Source organism: Pelodiscus sinensis, chromosome 4 (assembly GCF_049634645.1).
Source record: "Pelodiscus sinensis isolate JC-2024 chromosome 4, ASM4963464v1, whole genome shotgun sequence".
Classification (NCBI taxonomy): Eukaryota; Metazoa; Chordata; order Testudines; family Trionychidae; genus Pelodiscus; species Pelodiscus sinensis.
This window is the reverse complement of record NC_134714.1, coordinates 11,584,925-11,601,705: the sequence shown is the minus strand read 5'-3', so window position 1 is coordinate 11,601,705 and position 16,781 is coordinate 11,584,925. Positions and strand designations below refer to the sequence as shown.

The 16,781-nt window shown below is 41.7% G+C and overlaps 1 protein-coding gene across 15 annotated transcripts in view; it reads right to left on the bottom strand.

Moving 5' to 3' along the window:
* KIAA0586 (KIAA0586 ortholog) overlaps nucleotides 1-16,781 on the bottom strand; it is a 115,593-nt gene that overhangs the window by 15,894 nt on the left and 82,918 nt on the right. For 12 of the 15 annotated variants that reach the window (XM_075926295.1, XM_075926305.1, XM_075926303.1 and 9 more), the window contains 2 exons: nucleotides 12,677-12,819; nucleotides 11,061-11,148 (listed from right to left, as the gene is read on the bottom strand). The exons of 1 other annotated variant lie outside the window; for it this stretch is intronic. In XM_075926295.1, coding sequence (XP_075782410.1) covers nucleotides 11,061-11,148; nucleotides 12,677-12,819 — 231 coding nt within the window. Of the gene's footprint in view, nucleotides 1-8,193; nucleotides 9,220-11,060; nucleotides 11,149-12,676; nucleotides 12,820-16,497; nucleotides 16,658-16,781 lie in introns of those variants that run through there. 2 more of the 15 variants (XM_075926304.1, XM_075926309.1) reach the window with 2 other exon arrangements.

Genomic DNA, 16,781 nt, shown 5'->3' with positions numbered 1-16,781 from the left:
TCTACAAACCCAGATGAAGAAGTGGAGCTGTCACAGGTGTAGCAGCCATCAGAATTTGGCTTGTAGAATTATTGACTCTCAGTTCCTAGGATGAGCCTGTAGACCTGGCAGTCAGAACCGGTTTTTTGTGTGTAAGCTGAATGGAGCACTTCAGAACTGTTCCTCTTTCCAGCCTTATGTTTAGGCAAGCAGGAAAGAGGAGCTGAAATTCCTCAAAATGCATGCCCGATTGCACCTGCAGATCCATGGGCTGCAAAGTACCGGCTCCAAAAAAATGTCTTCAGACATTCTTGGTGCAGAAAACATTTCTGGGAATGACAGCCTCCTCAGGCCCAGCTGGTGAAGAGGATGGAAGAGACTGACTCTCTGGTGTCAAAGGCCCCATTCACAGGAAACTCCTTCATAAGAACGGCCATACTGGGTCAGACCAAAGGTCCATCCAGCCCAGTATCCTGTCTGCTGAGAGTGGCCAATACCAGATGCCCCAGAGGGAGGGATCACAACAGATAATCATCACGTAATCCCTCTCCTGTCATCCATGTACTTGACACCCAAGAAGCCTCATCTGCAGAAGCAAAGGTGCAATGTGTCACCTTGTTGTTTGTACATCTCTAGGTCCAGCTCCTCGTACAGGAATAAACAACATATCCTTTATGAAGTTAATTGGGTATTACACAACAGTTAAACTAATAAATATATCCCATTTAAAAATCCATAATTATCATTTCCACCACAGTGGCCTTTATGACCTATCAAGTAAACAGCACAAACTCAGAGAGACCTACAGTTATGGTGTTGTGAGTATAAAAGCTCAACTTAAAATAGTGGAAATGAAACATCTGCCCAAAAAACACCAAAGTTTTTACTTAAACATAATGCACCATGGCCATCCTGAGTTAGAAACAGAAACTGCAGCTGTCATGCAGCTCTTGCAGCAATGTAACACCACTCTGTCCAGTAATATGTACAGTACATAATATCAGATAACAGTATTAGACCCCAATATTATTACTTGTCTATAACAACGTGAGTTAAGATGGAAGTCAGCAGGCCAGTCACATTAACAGGAAGTTTGAATTGCCATGATTTTGTGGTCTCGAGTCAGAAATCTAATAGAATCTGCGTGACCTGTGCAATATTCATTTTATTTTCATATACAGTTTGTGATTTATTATTTTGTCCTTAGTCCACGAGACTGCCTGATGTCAAAGAATAAAAACTGATAGGGTGTCAAAGCTATGCCATACACACAGAAGGACCAGAACCTTTCTCTAGCCAAAGTCTGGAAAATCTGCATTTTACAGAAGAGGAAAACTATTTTGCAACATCCTCAGTAGCTATCTGGACTGAGCAGATGAGTTGCTGCTGCTTGAAAGTAATACACCAGGATTAAAGATTAAAAAACAAAAACAGAACAGTACCCTAAGTGACAGATATAAAGGCTCTAAATCTACTAGCTTTTCCATATGAACTCCTAATTATTTTCTTCTAAATGTCAGAATTCATAAGTAACTGAACATAGTAGCGGACACGATATTTTCTACTTGTTAATGAATACAGCAAAAGGCAGTTTTGACCTAATATGTGTTTGAGATTAAAATTGCTTTATATTGTGCTTTCAAAATTCCACTTTTGCTTGAGAAAAAATGCATAATCAGTTTCAACACTCGCATGCACGATCAGACATTGCCACAAAATGTATTCCCAATTGTACATTGGGAAATGAGGCACTGTTCACATACTTGCTGTGCTCTTTAGCTATCACTTCTTACAAAATTTTCAGGGAGAAGGCAGAGCATGCAGACTATTTTATTGACAATACAGATTGCCAGTAGACAGAGCTACAGTCTGAATTATACAGCTCCTTTAACCTGAAAGGCATCGTAGATAACATTCACTTTACATTGTTACCTTACATGAAAATTTACCAGGAGCAGAGAGTTTTGAGAAATGTAACAAATGAGAGATGGGAAGAAAGATAAGTATTTTTGTATACTGGATAGTCTTCTAACAATATGTTGCAATGGTCTGATGCATTCAACATTCAAATGTCAAATCTGCTACAGAAAACCTAAACTCTGAACATAGCATGAAATGGAAATGCTGACTAATCTCAGGGAAGTGAAGCCAACCCCCGCTCCCACCGTAAATAATGCACTAATTGCAGTTCATGGTCACAGCACAGACACCTTTAAGTTTAGCTATTTTACAACAGAATAGGCCAGAGGTTTTCATACTTTTTTCTCATGACCCAGTTGAAGAAAATTGTTGATACCCTCGACCCAAATAATTTGACTAGCATGTGGGTGCCAGAGTGGGGCTGAGGACAAGAGCTCTGGGTGTATGAGGAAGCTCCAGCTTTGGGAGTCTCGGGGCTGTGGCAGGAGGTGCTTACCTTGAGCAGCCCCCAGTCAGCAGTGCAGTGGGGGTGCGAAGTCAGGCTTCCTGCCTCTCCTGGCACCATAGACCATGATGCACCCCAAAAGCAGCCAGCAGCAGGTTCCCAGGCAATGGGAGTGCAGAGCTAGCGCTTGGGGCAGGGGCAGCGGTAGGGTGTGCTCCCCTCCCCCCACGCAGAGCTGGGCCTATTCTCAGCCACTTCTGGGGAGCAGTGCAGTCTGTGGTGCCAGGACTGGCAGAAATCCTGCCTTAGCACACCCAAGGGTCACCTGATCACCCTGCAGCAATGAGACCCAGTGTCTCATATTCCACGACTCAGTCCTGGGTTGTGACCCTTAGTGTGAAAAAATCGCTGGAATAGGCTGACTCAGGTATGTTCAAATGTGTCTGAGAAACCAACTGTGCAAATACATGTCCAGATTGGCTAGTTAAGTCTTTCTAATCACGTCATAGCTGCGCATCAACTCCCAAGTGCGCAGGGATAAACCTTCTCACCAAAAACTTTTTTAAAAAGCCAATTACGTTCAATGGGTTTAGGAAGCATAATTTATAAATATACTTCCCCTATACGTGTTATAGGTTTTAGTTACAAAGACAACTGCCATATCACCCAGGTTATGCTACTTCTACCAACCTGGTCACCCCACTTCTTTCCCACCAAGCCATCTCACTTACAGCTGGCTGACTTCTTTCAAGTTTTCAATTTGATCTGGGAGCTGTCTAGGGGCAGCCTTAATTAAGGATGTTAAATATCGGTTCACTGAATAGTCGAGTAACCTCACACATATCCGTCAGTCGACTATTCTATAGTCCCCACGGGTGGGCCCAGCAGCCAGTGTGCTCCGACCTTACTCCTGAGGAGCTCCCTGCCGCTCTGTATCAGAGGCAGGAGCATGGGATGCCAGGTGGGAGCTGGTCCACAAGGGGAGCCAGTTTAAAAACCAGCTCCCCTCACAGACTGGCTGTCAGTCACATTGCGCTGCTACCTCTTATAAAGAGGCAGCAGCACAAAGTGGCAGTAGCCCCTGTCTAGGGTGGGGTCTGAACTCCCAGACCCAGTGTGTGCTGGAACTGAGCCGAGCTGCCTGCCCACTAGGATCCTAATACCGGTTCCAAAGAGCTTCACTTAGGGTAGGTCTCGGACCCAGTGTGAGCCAGGATTGAGCCGGGCTACTGGCCAGCCTACTAAAAAATTTACTGGTGGGGGGGAGGGGAGGAAAATGCATGTAGTCTAAGAATGTAGTCTAAGGATGGGCATTTCCATTGAGTATTCGATAGGTGCTTCCGCATTCCGCCTTTGAAATGTACAAGAGCCCCTGCTGGGACTCTTGTACATTTCAAAGGAGGAATGTGGAACTCCGCATGCAGCCCGGGGCCAGCAGGAAGTCCTGCTGACTCTGGGCTGCACGCAGGTGCCAGCTTTGAAACGTACAAGAATACCTAGCGGGGCTCTTGTGCATTTCAAAGCCGCAGTGTAGCAAGGAGACCAGCGTCGACGGGCTTAATCGACTACACTATTACATCCCTAGTCTTAACTAGAGTAAAGCTAAAAGATACCCAGCTTTCTCTCTGTCTGGACAACCACAAATACACAGAGGGGAAAGAAGTAGTAATTAATTGCACTGGAGTTTCTCTAGAAGCTGTAGTATAAAGAGCGAGCTCTGCTCCCCTCACCGCTGCCCCCGCCCAGAACAAAAATGCAAAATGGTAAAAATAGGATTTTCCTCAACATTTTCTCTTATTACTCTACCATGAACCATCTCTTCAGATCTGAAAGAGGTTTGCAAGCGCTTAAGGGCTGTATATGAGTGTGTACAATGTACACATCAGGGTATCTGGTTATATCCCAATATAAATGTTTGTTAATAAAGAATCTTCTCTAAAACTTGATTTAAAACTAGTTCAAAATTCTCCCACAGCAAAAAGTCATGCGAGGACATGCACTCTGTAGAATGCTAACATCTCATTTGGACATCTTTGTGCCTCACAACACATCCACAGCATGTGCCAAGAACCTATTAACGCACACCCTCTTGTAGATAACTGGTATACCAATCAAGAGTCTCAATTTACTTTTCCTTCTACTTTTTTGGTAACCCAAAGGAATAGCGACATGGTTATATAGAATTCAGCCCTGTGAGTCTAATGCCCCTGAAACTAATGTATTGGCCAGAATGGTGTAAAGAAGCCTCAGTATAAATGAGAAGTAAGCTCAGAAGGGACCATCACGATCCTCTAGTCTGACCTTTTGAGTAACACAAGCCAAACAACAGTTAAGGACAGTTTTATTTTATTTTATGCATGTCGAGTCTCTCTTACAAAGTCATGGGCACGGAGCTGGAAGGATATTGTGAGAAAGTTCTCCTCTGCAGGGAAAAGTAACTGAAAACAACTCTCAGGCTGATGTGAGCATCATACACGTGGGGAGTCTCTGTCCTTTAAGTGGCTGCCCAAGCCCATTAATTTTTGTGTCCCCCATTTATGTAAGCGATGTATGCATGAAAGGGGAAAGCAGGTCAGTTGCTCCAGCCTTCTACCATCTGCTTTTATTCAGAATTACTCAGGATCAGTGCCAGTGGGATGAGTGCCCATCTAGGGTTTTTGTTTTGTTTTTCCCTTCTCTTTACAATGAAGGCAACAGCAATTACTGTAAGTTCCTGAAACTGCATACAAATCACAACAACAACACAAAGCTTCTTTAGTTAGATTCTAGCATATTTAAGAATCCCACATACACTGTGAGAAAGATGATTTTGGCAGACACATTTTGGACAGACTGGAGGGAAGAGAAGTCAGTTTCCTGAAGACCTAAGAGTCTATCTGGCATTCACTATGAGGTCAAGGAGCTGCAGATCAAGTCCCACCTGTGGGGCACAAATGTCTTGTGGGTCACCCAACACTTACTCAAACTACAAGTGAATAGTTGTCTACTTCTCTCAAAAGTTCTGCAGGTAGCCACTTGGGGTGCTCAAACTCTCAAGGAGATGTGAGCTGAGGTCCAAAAAGAAGTGGAGTAAAATTCCTTCTGGACCACTCAACTCTGCGGGTGAAGAGGAGATAGGTGGAGGGGGAAGATAAAAGTCAGTTATCACTGAACAAACTATGCCTCTTATAAATGGCCCCTCCCAAAATAAATAAAAATTCTCTTATGAGTACAATGGTCATCTTATCTGCACATTTGGAACTAACTCCAAGTAGCCAAGTGTTGTTACCAGGGATAGGGAATTAGGGATTTGCTTGCTCTGTTGCCTCATGTGCACAGTGCCTGGTAGGGACAAGGAGTGCCAGAAGGAGCAATAATAATGCTTTGTTCTTATCCAGAACCTTCCAACTAAATACATCAAAGCACATAAGTGCAGTGAGAAGTAGACAACTAGTCACATAATTAGATTTCTGCTTGCAAGTTCCCTGATTCATGCATATTTAGGGTATTTAGGGACATAGGCTACAACAAAAGTGGAAGACTGTCCAAAAGAAGTGTTCTCATATTGCAGCTGTGCATTCTTTAACCATCCCAATAATCTGTTCATATAGGAGTATCTCTTAAGGATATTAAGGACTAGTCAACTAACTGACAAGCAAAGCCTCAGAGGCGCGGCACCCCGCTGCCGCTGCGGCTCTCCGCTGCCGCTGCGGCTCTGCTCCCCGTGTCCCTGGTCTGCTGGGGGGGGCGGCGCAGCTAGTGTGCCCCCCCCAGCAGACCAGGCTTTTGTTTTGGACCCTGGGGCAGAGCAGATGGGGTGCTGCTGGGTTGGTCCAGTGGCACCGAGGAGCGGCGCTACTGGAGCAACCCAGCAGCACCCAGCTGCTCTGCCCCAGGTGTCCCCAAGTCAGCTTCTGCTGAAACTGACCAGCGCTGACTACAGGAAGCCCGAGGCAGAGTTGCTCTGCCCCGGGCTTCCTGGAATCAGCTGCTGATCAGTTTCAGCAGCAGCTGACTTGGGGACGCCTGGGGTTCTTAAGTTGATTCTGTATGTAAGTCAGAACTGGCGGTCAGTTTCAGCAGCGGCTGAATCTGGACGCCAGTTCCGACTTACATACAGATTCAACTTAAGAACAAACCTACAGTCCCTATCTTGTACGTAACCCGGGGATTGCCTGTACATATTTTGTTAGTCTATAAATCGCTACCAGACCATTTGTTGTTTTTTAAGGAAATTCAAAGTTATTGTTCCCAAAGCAATTGTAACTTAACCACACAGGAACTTTTACGCTTTTACACTACCTAATATCAAACAAATAAATATTGGTGGGAAAAGGGACAAAGTTATATTACAGTTGCTTTAGGAATCAGCTTTGCATTTCCTGATTTATCTACATTTAAAATCTCAGCCTAATATGTGATCTCTGAAGAACAGAAGCTGGAGAAATATTAGCTGAATATTGCTGATAAGCATCCTGATATCACTGTGATGGGTGTAGAATAAGAACTTAAATAGAACAGAATAGAGGAGGTATAACAAGAAAAAACTTGACATTCTATTGGAAATAAGTTTGGCTACAAATTGCCTTAATTACAGTTAGTCAATTTCATGACTTCAACTTCTAGAGTTGTGTCTCAGCAAACAGTCACCAAAGAAGAAGAAACTGAAAATGTGATGTGGGTTACTGAACTATTCTGACAGCCCACGTTCTCAGGTAGAAACAAAAATGTTCTTGGTCTTATTTCTACAGCTCTGTCCTATTTCACTAGCCACTCTTTTTCAGAGTGACTAAAGAAATCTTAGTGAAAGTCTACAGTGAAATTCAGCCCAAAAAAGCTGCAGCAATCTTTCAGAGAAATAGATGTACAGAATTTGGTTAAAGCAGATCCAAAATCAAGAAAAGAAAAGGAAAAATTATAGCATTTATTCTAATCTTCCATCCTATTAACTTATGGTAGGGATTTGCCACATACCCCAATAGTTCTTAGAAAAACTAACTCAGAGGAATTTCTGGCTAATGAACAGATGACAGTAAAATATCAAAACCATGTTATATTCATGATAGTGGGTACAGAAATACATTTTATGAAATGTTATGAAATCCAAATGAGGAAAGAAAGATCCCATGCTCATTGTAGAACAGAGGTTCTGGAAGCAAATAATAGACTGTCTTGAGGGTTACCTGTACCCCCCATTCACCACTGCATAGATGACCTACTCCCATCTGTAAATGCACAACATCCAGACACCAACAACGTACTTTCTCAATATTATTTTCCTTGTATTTATAGCTATGAATACAATTTACTAGCTGGAAATAGGAAGGAGGAAGAGTGATCACTAGGCAGAAAATCCTCCACTAACCACTAATATGTGTTTTGTGCGCAGCATTTTGAGGACTGCTGTTACTGAAAATATTTAAAATGCTGATGCATCTAACTCTTGTTCGTAAGATATAAGTGATACACATTAAAAGTAGGGATGTAAATACCCACTAAAACAGTTAACTGATTAAACAATTAAAATTGTATAATTTAACCGGTGAACCACTGGAGGACTGGGGCAGAACAGCTGGGTCTGGAGTTGCTAGTGCTGTGGTCCGGCTGCCTCTGTGGGGCAGGGATCCCTCCCTGGATTGGGTGGGCAGTGGGGGCTGCTCCGGCTGGGCCCAGCCCTCTGCCAAGGTTTGCACAGCTCCAGATTATCGGCTACTGGATAAAAATGCTAGTAAACCTAATGCTTACCGGGTAACCTTTTACATCCCTTTTACAATTCAAAGATTGACATCCACGCATGACACCTGCTCCTGTATTTAATTCAATTTAATAATTCAGAGTTCTATTCAAGAAAGTCTAAAAAATGCTTGTATTATAGAAATAATTGTTGTGGCTTGTGAAAATATATATTAACATATTAAATTTATGGAAACATCTGTAGATAATGGTAGAAAGATTACCAGATACATATAAAGTGTGTATATTTTTTCAACCACTGTCTCCATCATGTCTAGAGAACATACATTTCTCAAATTAATGATATATCCCATCTTTATTTTTAGTTATAAATTCCAGGAGGCATTATTCTTTCAGACTTGACTTTGTAGCTTTGTAATGGCCCTACTGAACTTCAATTTCTATTAGAAGAAGTCTATCAACTTTTAGACTATAAAAGATTCTTAAACAACAAAAGAAAGCTCTATTAGAAATACATTTATTATAAAATTCAAAGAATCAAATCTCTGTCTACCTATTAAATAAAACAAACAAAATATTCATAAACAAATTTAAAACCAAATTATTTTCTTTCTTCTCTCCAGGCTATGTTAGGGCTATGATTGTCCTGAATCTTGCTAAAAACTCACCCACTTTTCCTATAAGGTAAACAAAAATAACTGCAATTGCAATGTTCCTACATGTTTATGCAAAAAATCATTGTTCCTCCTAATTTTGGCAAAGGGATTCGTTTAACATTGACATTAAATAAGCAGGATGTGTTCACCTATAAAGTAACAGCTGTGCTTAGTTTTAAAATGCTGTATTTATTTAAAGCCATATATGTTTATAGCTTTCCAACTCTTCATTTCCCCTTTCCAAAGACTTGTGCCAATTTGGATCCTTTGTACTTAAACTCTACATTGAATATGATAGTTCGGTACCATTAAGCTGATCTAGCCAAAGCTTTGGTTTAAGAGGACAAACATTTTAAGTCTGTAATCACTTTTGATTTTTATTGGATTACAAAATATGCATATGCAAACTAATATTTAAATAATATTGCTGCAAAATTAAACTTTTTTTCTTCTTAAAGAAAACTGACTTCTGCCATCTTGTGGTCAAATATACACATAAGCACACAGATATACTTGGTGTGGGGGCATGCTCTTTGTTCAGTCCACCTACAGTTAAAAAAAATCCACAGAGGAAAATCATTTATTTTGAATTTTAAAAGCAAAACATTAGGATTTTTAAACATAGTAGCTCCTGTTTCCAGCCTTCATCAACTTCCTTGATGGGCGGGGAGGAGGAGATAGGGAGGAACAAGGGTTGAGGATACTACTTCACTAATATTTGGAGTAGAAGCAGAAATGTAAAAGAAAACATCCGTGACACTGTGTCCCTTCCTTCTACTCACTCTCCTAAGGACTTATGTGACGAGACTCCTTCTACTGCTAGAGGACCAACGGGCCTGTTGTCTGATTAGGGGACATGAGAGCAGAAGAAACCAAGGGCTGTGGTTGCAGGAAGGGGCTTAGAAAAGAAAGGATGCCAGACAACTCCCTTCTTCCATTTTTATGTGCTCATCCATAACATTGCAAAATTCACATTCTGAAACGTTCACATTGAGACTTTCCATTTGGTCTCTGTTCAAAAGGTGATCTTTTTAAGTGTAAGCAAAATCCTTAAGACATTTTGAATTTAGTGAACATTTGGGAAAAATATACTCTTTATACCTTCCTTCCCTAGATTCAAAATGGGGCTTAAGTCCTTTAGTTTTTCTGCACTTTTTAAATGGAAAGGGATAAAAAAGTCCCTATTTAAGCTGCTTTAAAGTAGACTGTGTGCTCAGACCTCCAATGCATACTTTGCTAAATGTGCACTTGGCAGAATGTTCACATACACAGCACATTTCTGAAAAGCCCATTCAAATGTAACGAGCTTTCCTCTCGCGTATGTACAGTAGTGTAATGTTTGTGATAATTCATAACAATTTTTTAGCACATTGTTATGGATTCAACCACCAAGTCTTGATGAGTTTGATGAGGTTAATTGCGTGCATACAGCTTTTCTATAAAGATGATTACAGAGGCAGTTTCAAACTAGGCACCTACAGCAATGTTAACTGGACATATTACACCTAAGAGAATTTTCAATTATTATTCTTACTGTTATTAATTATTATTATTGCTACGTATCTTAATTAATAGTGCTACAGAAAAGTTAAACTAAAAAAAAAATCAATGCCAAATTTAATCCATAAGACTGCATGTTCAAAAGTGTTTGCATTTAATTTTTTGTTTTGCCTTGTTTTTTAATCTAGCCCATTTGTAAAACACATTTAATTCTTTGTGTCAGTAAAAATATAGCAACAATCTGCCCAGATGATGTTAGCTAAATATCATCTTGACACACAGTATATCGGAAATACATTCCACATAATACTTTTATCAATCATAATCAAATGAGCTCTTATATAGCACATATATCCATAGATGTTATAGCACTTTATATTGGGAAAGAATCATTCTATATTATAGACTAGCTGGAACCCTCTCTCTGAACAAGCATAACTGGTCCTGCTCTCTTCTTTTCATCTTCCCCTGACTAAGTTTGCTTCATCCTCTTTTGAGCAACAACATATGCTCTACTGCTATAATATGAACATTTCTGGTGGAGACTGATACTAACAGTTCAAGAAACTGAAATTATTTGTATATTGTAACACTATTAGTTAAGAAACATTAAAGTAAGAAATAAATATTTGATCCAAAGAGTTCTGATTGTTTATCTATAGAACTAGGTGATTCCAAGAATACCTTGCTCATCCAATCTGGATCAATACTGTGTATATAGAGACCTATATATGTATACAGACACCTGGACAATGGATCCAGCTGTGATAAAAATAGATACCAAATATAGAAGTTTACAGTAAAAGTGCATGAAGAGCAAAACAGAATGGTAGGTTTCAATGCCTGTACTTTACTATCAGAATAGATGCTCAAAGAGATGGATTTACCTTGATGCGGTATTACTTCAGATTTATTTCTCACATAAATGACTCGGGATCGCACTGGTTCCACCTGCACAATCTTTTGGCTCTGCTTCTGTATATCAGTTATTAAAACCATGTTATAATTCTGATTTGTATTAAATTACATACAAACAAATGCAGTTTTAAGAGATATTTACTTAGCACTCAGAATTGCTAAAAGATTCATAAGTTCTTGGTCTCCATTTTAATTTTAAAAGAATTCAATCCTAAATTGTATTTTGTAACTATGTAATTTTTTCTGACAGCATGGCAAGCTGTTCTCTGATTCGATTCTCATGTAATCAGTTGAGATAAGCAAGCACCATTTATAGATGAAGACATGGATGTGTCAAAAGATTTTTAATCAAAGGATGTGATAGGAATAACTTGTCAGGGGATCCCTTGTCTTATCCCTCTGCATCCAAGAACTTCCTCTTTCTCCTGTTTACAGGAATTGAAGTGTCTTGGAGAAAAACATTTAGCTGCTTCCTTTAAATTAGAAATCCTGCATACAGTGAAGTAGTCTTTAAGGCCACTTCCGGTCCCAATCTCTCCCATAACACTTATAAGAAATCAGTTAATGCTAGGTGGAAGGACAGACAGATCAGGATAATTCACTCTTATAACTTTGTATGTACATTGGCATTTTGCTATATCACCTCTACTAAGCCCTCTGTATGTTGCTTCTCTTCTTTTATTGAAAGCTCTTTGTGGCAAAAAGCCATCCTGTTAGATATACAGACTGTCCATAAGACATGCAGAGCACAGGGGGAAAAGATTGCAAAGAGACATGAAGAGATACAGAGTTTAAGGGTTAGCTGAATAAAATGCTAAATCCAGTTTATCAATTACACTGTGTAATAGTTGAATAACTAACTGAGACATCCTGTTTCTTTGGGAATACTAGAGGGGCCATGCTTTCATATGTATTTGTTCAGCATATATATTTGGGGACTAGTTCTGCTTGGCGTCTTCAGATGCTACCTTAATATAACTTTTAAAAATAATAATAGAATCTCCACATCTGGCCTGTGGCTGCAACTCAGGTTCATTCACTTTAGTCAGCAGAGAGTCTATCCAGAGGACACAGGGGAAAAGTAGTAGCGGTATCTTTTCTCTTAGGCTAAAAGAAGAAAAGGTAAGGAGCAACCTGTCCTTATAAAATCCCTGCTTTACTGCTTAGAGCTAAGACAGCCACTTCAGGTGGACTCCCTTACAGGTATTGTTTACTAAGTACTCAATGTCGTATAAGGCAAAAAGTTAGCCCCTGTACCTTAAGAAACATATTTGCAATGACCAGCTCAGAGAAGAAACACTTATTGGTGGTTCTGAGCCAACTATTTAGTACAAGCTCTAAGATGCTATTTACCGATCTGAGTGCTAGGCTAAAACAGGTTTAACACAAGGTAGGCCACTGCAAGAAGGATGAGATTTCCTTGGCCAACTTGTGGTCTAGAAGATTTTTCTGCATTGTATCATGCCTGCCACACCAATTAAAAAGGTAAGTTTTCCACCTGTGTGTACTCTTTTATCTAACTGCTTTGAACAGGAAAAGAGTGCCAAACCATTTACAAGCAATGCACAAATGTTATGCATGTTACCTCTGGAAGGTCTTTGGATAGAAACGTCAGTCTGTCATTTGCCTGTGCTGACTGCGGAGCAGCATTTGAGAGTGGCTGAGACTCCAATTCAGCCATGCTCATTGGACCATGACTAACATCTGCAGCATCTCCAAGAAGTTTTGCTGAGATTATAAAACATACACAAACATTAATGAGGATGAAGAATCCCTGATAAATCAAACAGTCTCCCAACTACCCCATATTTATATCTAGGCTCATCAATTGGGGCATTCCCATAATGAAGTGAATGGTGATTCCCTCCTCACTCATGTTTTCCAATAAAGTTCAGATTAAACAAGGTGGTGGCTCTTTTTATTTCTTTGAGAATGTACTAACATCAGTGCTTTCTGTATGGTGTTATTGGGTAGCAAGGTTTTGGGGGTTTTTTTTTATGTTTTTCAAATAGAGGTTTTTAAATTGGTGTGTAGACCCCACAGGCTTTCCATCAGTATATAATATTTTTTAAGCTGGTAAAATTTTAGACAGATGCTATTTGCCAATATTTTTTTAATTTCTTTGCTGAAAGAGGAAAAAAATTCACAATGGAAGTGAGGGAAACAGTTTTATGATCTATAGATTTCTAACATGGGTAATCTTAACGGTGGCTACTGAGTGGTTACAGTTTATCATGTCATGATATGCTTAATGAGATTTATTCTTCCTAATGGAGATTGGAAAGTGTTCTTCGTTAAAGTGCTCTATTTTATTGTGTGAATGAGCAGAAACGTAGGAACAGGAATTGATAAAAAAGTAATTTTCTATATAATCCATTCAGTTTATCACACTTGTTAAGCCTGTATGTACATACAACATCTTTATAAGAAGGAGTTACTCACCTTGTACAGTAATGGTAGTTCTTCGAGATGTGTCCCCGTGGGTGCTCCACTGTGGGTGCTGGTTCGTCTTCGTGCCGGCGACCGCAGACTTTTCTAGCCATTTCTGCTGCGCCCTGTGGCGCCCTCTAGTTTCGTTGGAATTGAAGGGCATGTGCGCGGCGCGGCTCCTCCATTCCTTCTCTACCCGCTAGAGTATAAGGCTCCAAGCAGGGGAAGGAGGGAGGGTTGTGGAGCACCCACAGGGACACATCTCGAAGAACTACCGTTACTGCACAAGGTGAGTAACTCCTTCTTCTTCTTCTTCTTCTTCGAGTGGTCCCCATGGGTGCTGCACTGTGGGTGACTACACAGCAGTTGTCAGCTCTCAGAGGGGGGTTTGGAGCCGTGTAGTAGTAACAGTGGATAAAACAGCCTGTCCCACTGCCAAGGAGGATGCTATGGAAGAGGAAAGAGCATAATGTTGCGCAAAAGAGTGGTCAGATGATCAGGTAGCAGCGTTGCAAATGTCTTGTAGTGGAACGTTACGAAGGAAGGTGGTCGTGGCAGCTACCGCCCTGGTGGAATGAGCTGTGATGGTTCCAGGTAAGTGCTTGTCATATAGGGTGTAACAAGTTCGAATGCAGGATGTAATCCATTTAGAAATTCTTTGAGATGAAACTGCTTGCTTGTCCCTTAGATCTTTCAGCATAAGAGATAAAGAGTCTAAGCGAGGCTCGCCACGGCTTCATGCGATCAATGTAGAACGCCAGAGCTCGCTGGATGTCAAGAGTGTGCCATGCAGTCTGGATTGGGTCAGCGTGAGGCTTCGGAAAGAAGGCAGGTAAGTGTATGGGTTCATTCACGTGGAAGGGGGAGGGTACTTTAGGGAGGAACTTAGGGTGGGGTCAGAGTATCACCCTGTCCTTTGTAAATACAGTGTATGGAGGGTCGGCCAACAAGGCCGCAAGCTCACTCACCCTCCTGCTAGAAGTTTTGGCGACGAGCAAGGCTACTTTCATAGACAAATGAGACAAGGAGCAAGTGGCTATAGGTTTGATGGCGGTTTTGACAGGCTCTTTAGAATGTGGTTTAATTCCCAAATGGGGACTGGTGGACGGACAGGAGGAAAGGTATTCTGCAGTCCCTTAAAGAAGCATTTAGTCAGTGGGTAGGAGGTGAGGGAGGAGGTGGCCTGGAAATAGTAGAAGAGGGTCGGTGGTGACTCTTCTTTGGACATGGCTCCCAGGGTTGCCATAAAGTGGCATATGGCGGGGCTGGGTAGCCATACTGTTGCGCATACCATGGATGCAGAGGGGTAGGGTATGCATATTGAACTGGAGCCGGCTGCCAGGGTGGAGGTCTATGTGCTGGGCTAGAGTGTTGAGATGAGAACATGCTCCTTGGTTCAGTACCGATGTCACTGATTGAGCGAGAAGCGACAGAGGAGCGTCGAGATCTCACTGAATGGATAGAGGAACCTGGGGACGGTGGTGCCGAGGAGGTATGGCTTCGCACCGGGGATCGGTACCGCTCACACCTCTTAGACGGTGCAGGGCGATGCAGTTTTGGTGGTGGCGGCACCGCCAGCGGGGATGTTGACAGTGTCGAGGCTTCTTCTGGCAGCGGAGCGCTTGAAGGTGGTTTGTCGGCACCTTTTTTGGTGCCGAGCTTGGTGCCATCTTGGCATGCTTCGGTGCCGTGCACTCTTTCGATGGTGCCATTGGTGCCGAGGACGGCTTAGGTGCTGTAGCGGTCGAGGCAGCTGACTTTTTGCCTTGGCTCTGAATGAGCTCTTTTGTGCGGTGCTGACATCTTAAGCTGTGACGTGCTGGAGGTTCCTGGCCTATCCTCGGTACTGACCCATAACGCTGATGGTGTCGAGGGTAGGGATAGAATCAGAGAGACCGGTTTTAGAGGTCGTGGAAGAAGAGTGGACAGAGGGTTGATTTTTCTCCATACCCTTACTTAGTTGAGGTGGTCTAGACAGCATAGGAGAGTCCTCTGAGGAAGAATAGAGGGACTTCTCGTATAACAGAGTCTTTAGTCTATTGGCTCGGTCTCGGCATGCCCTCGCCATTAGTTTGGAGCACTGCAGGCACTTTTGAGTCTGGTGTGCCTCCCCAAGGCACTTAATACAGTTGGAGTGCCCATCGGAAGCAGGCAAGGCATCTCGACATGACTCACAGCGTTTGAAGCCCGGCAAGCCGGGCACGAGGGGTTGGGGAAAAGCGGCAAGCCGCAACGAGAATTTTTTTTTTTTAAACTAGACTAGAGAGGCGAATAGGGCTAAAAAACTTGGATGATGAGGTAACTAGGGAATAAAATGAGGTATTTTACTATTTTTAGACAGAAGTAAGGAGAATGGAGGGCTCCGTCAGCTGCCGAGGATGGTAGAGAAGGAACTGAGGAGCTGAGCCGCGCGTGCGCCCTTCAATTCCAACGACACTAGAGGGCGTCACGGTGCCTGCGCAGCGTGGCAGAAACGGCCAGAAAAGTCTCCAGTCACCGGTGCGAGGATGCACCAGCACCCACAGTGGAGCACCCACGGGGACCACTTGAAGGAGAAAAAATGCTTAGTTTATGAACTAGCTTTGTAGACTGCGAAAACTAAAACACTAGCTTGAATCCTGTGGGCTAAGATGCTATATTTCAGCCTGAGACTAATTTTTACAGCAAAATTATTAGGTACTGAATAAGAAGAGGTAGATAAAGGTCTATCAACATTTCCATTAACTGTATTATGGGAGTCAAGTAGACAACACCTTAATTTTTAAGCTCTTAGAACAGACATCAAGTTTCTATTATATAAATAAAATCAGGTTACAATACTGAAGATAGAGATCTATGACCTAAGATAACAATGACAAGTGAGTGAATCATTTTGATGTACAAGTTGAATACATATTTTAAGAGAATATGATTGACAATCCATGTCTTTCATTATGTATAAGTAGAGATACGCATGGAAATATATGACCTACACATAGCAGGTGATATAACAGTTATTTAGTTTTACTGTTAAATACAATTCTTGTAGACTCTACACTGTTGGCATTGAGACAAAGAAAAATGGCACGTAGCTCTAGCTGTTGTAGATTGACGGATGGGTCCACTCACACACACATTAGGTATAGTGAGGAATTATCTGAAAAGTGGAAACAATTCAAAGGTGATTATAAATAGTTTCACTTTTTTCCTGGAAGAGATTAGTTTACTTTGTACAGTTTCTGCCCTGTGTTTGGTTACACTGCCAAAGCTACTAGGAAACA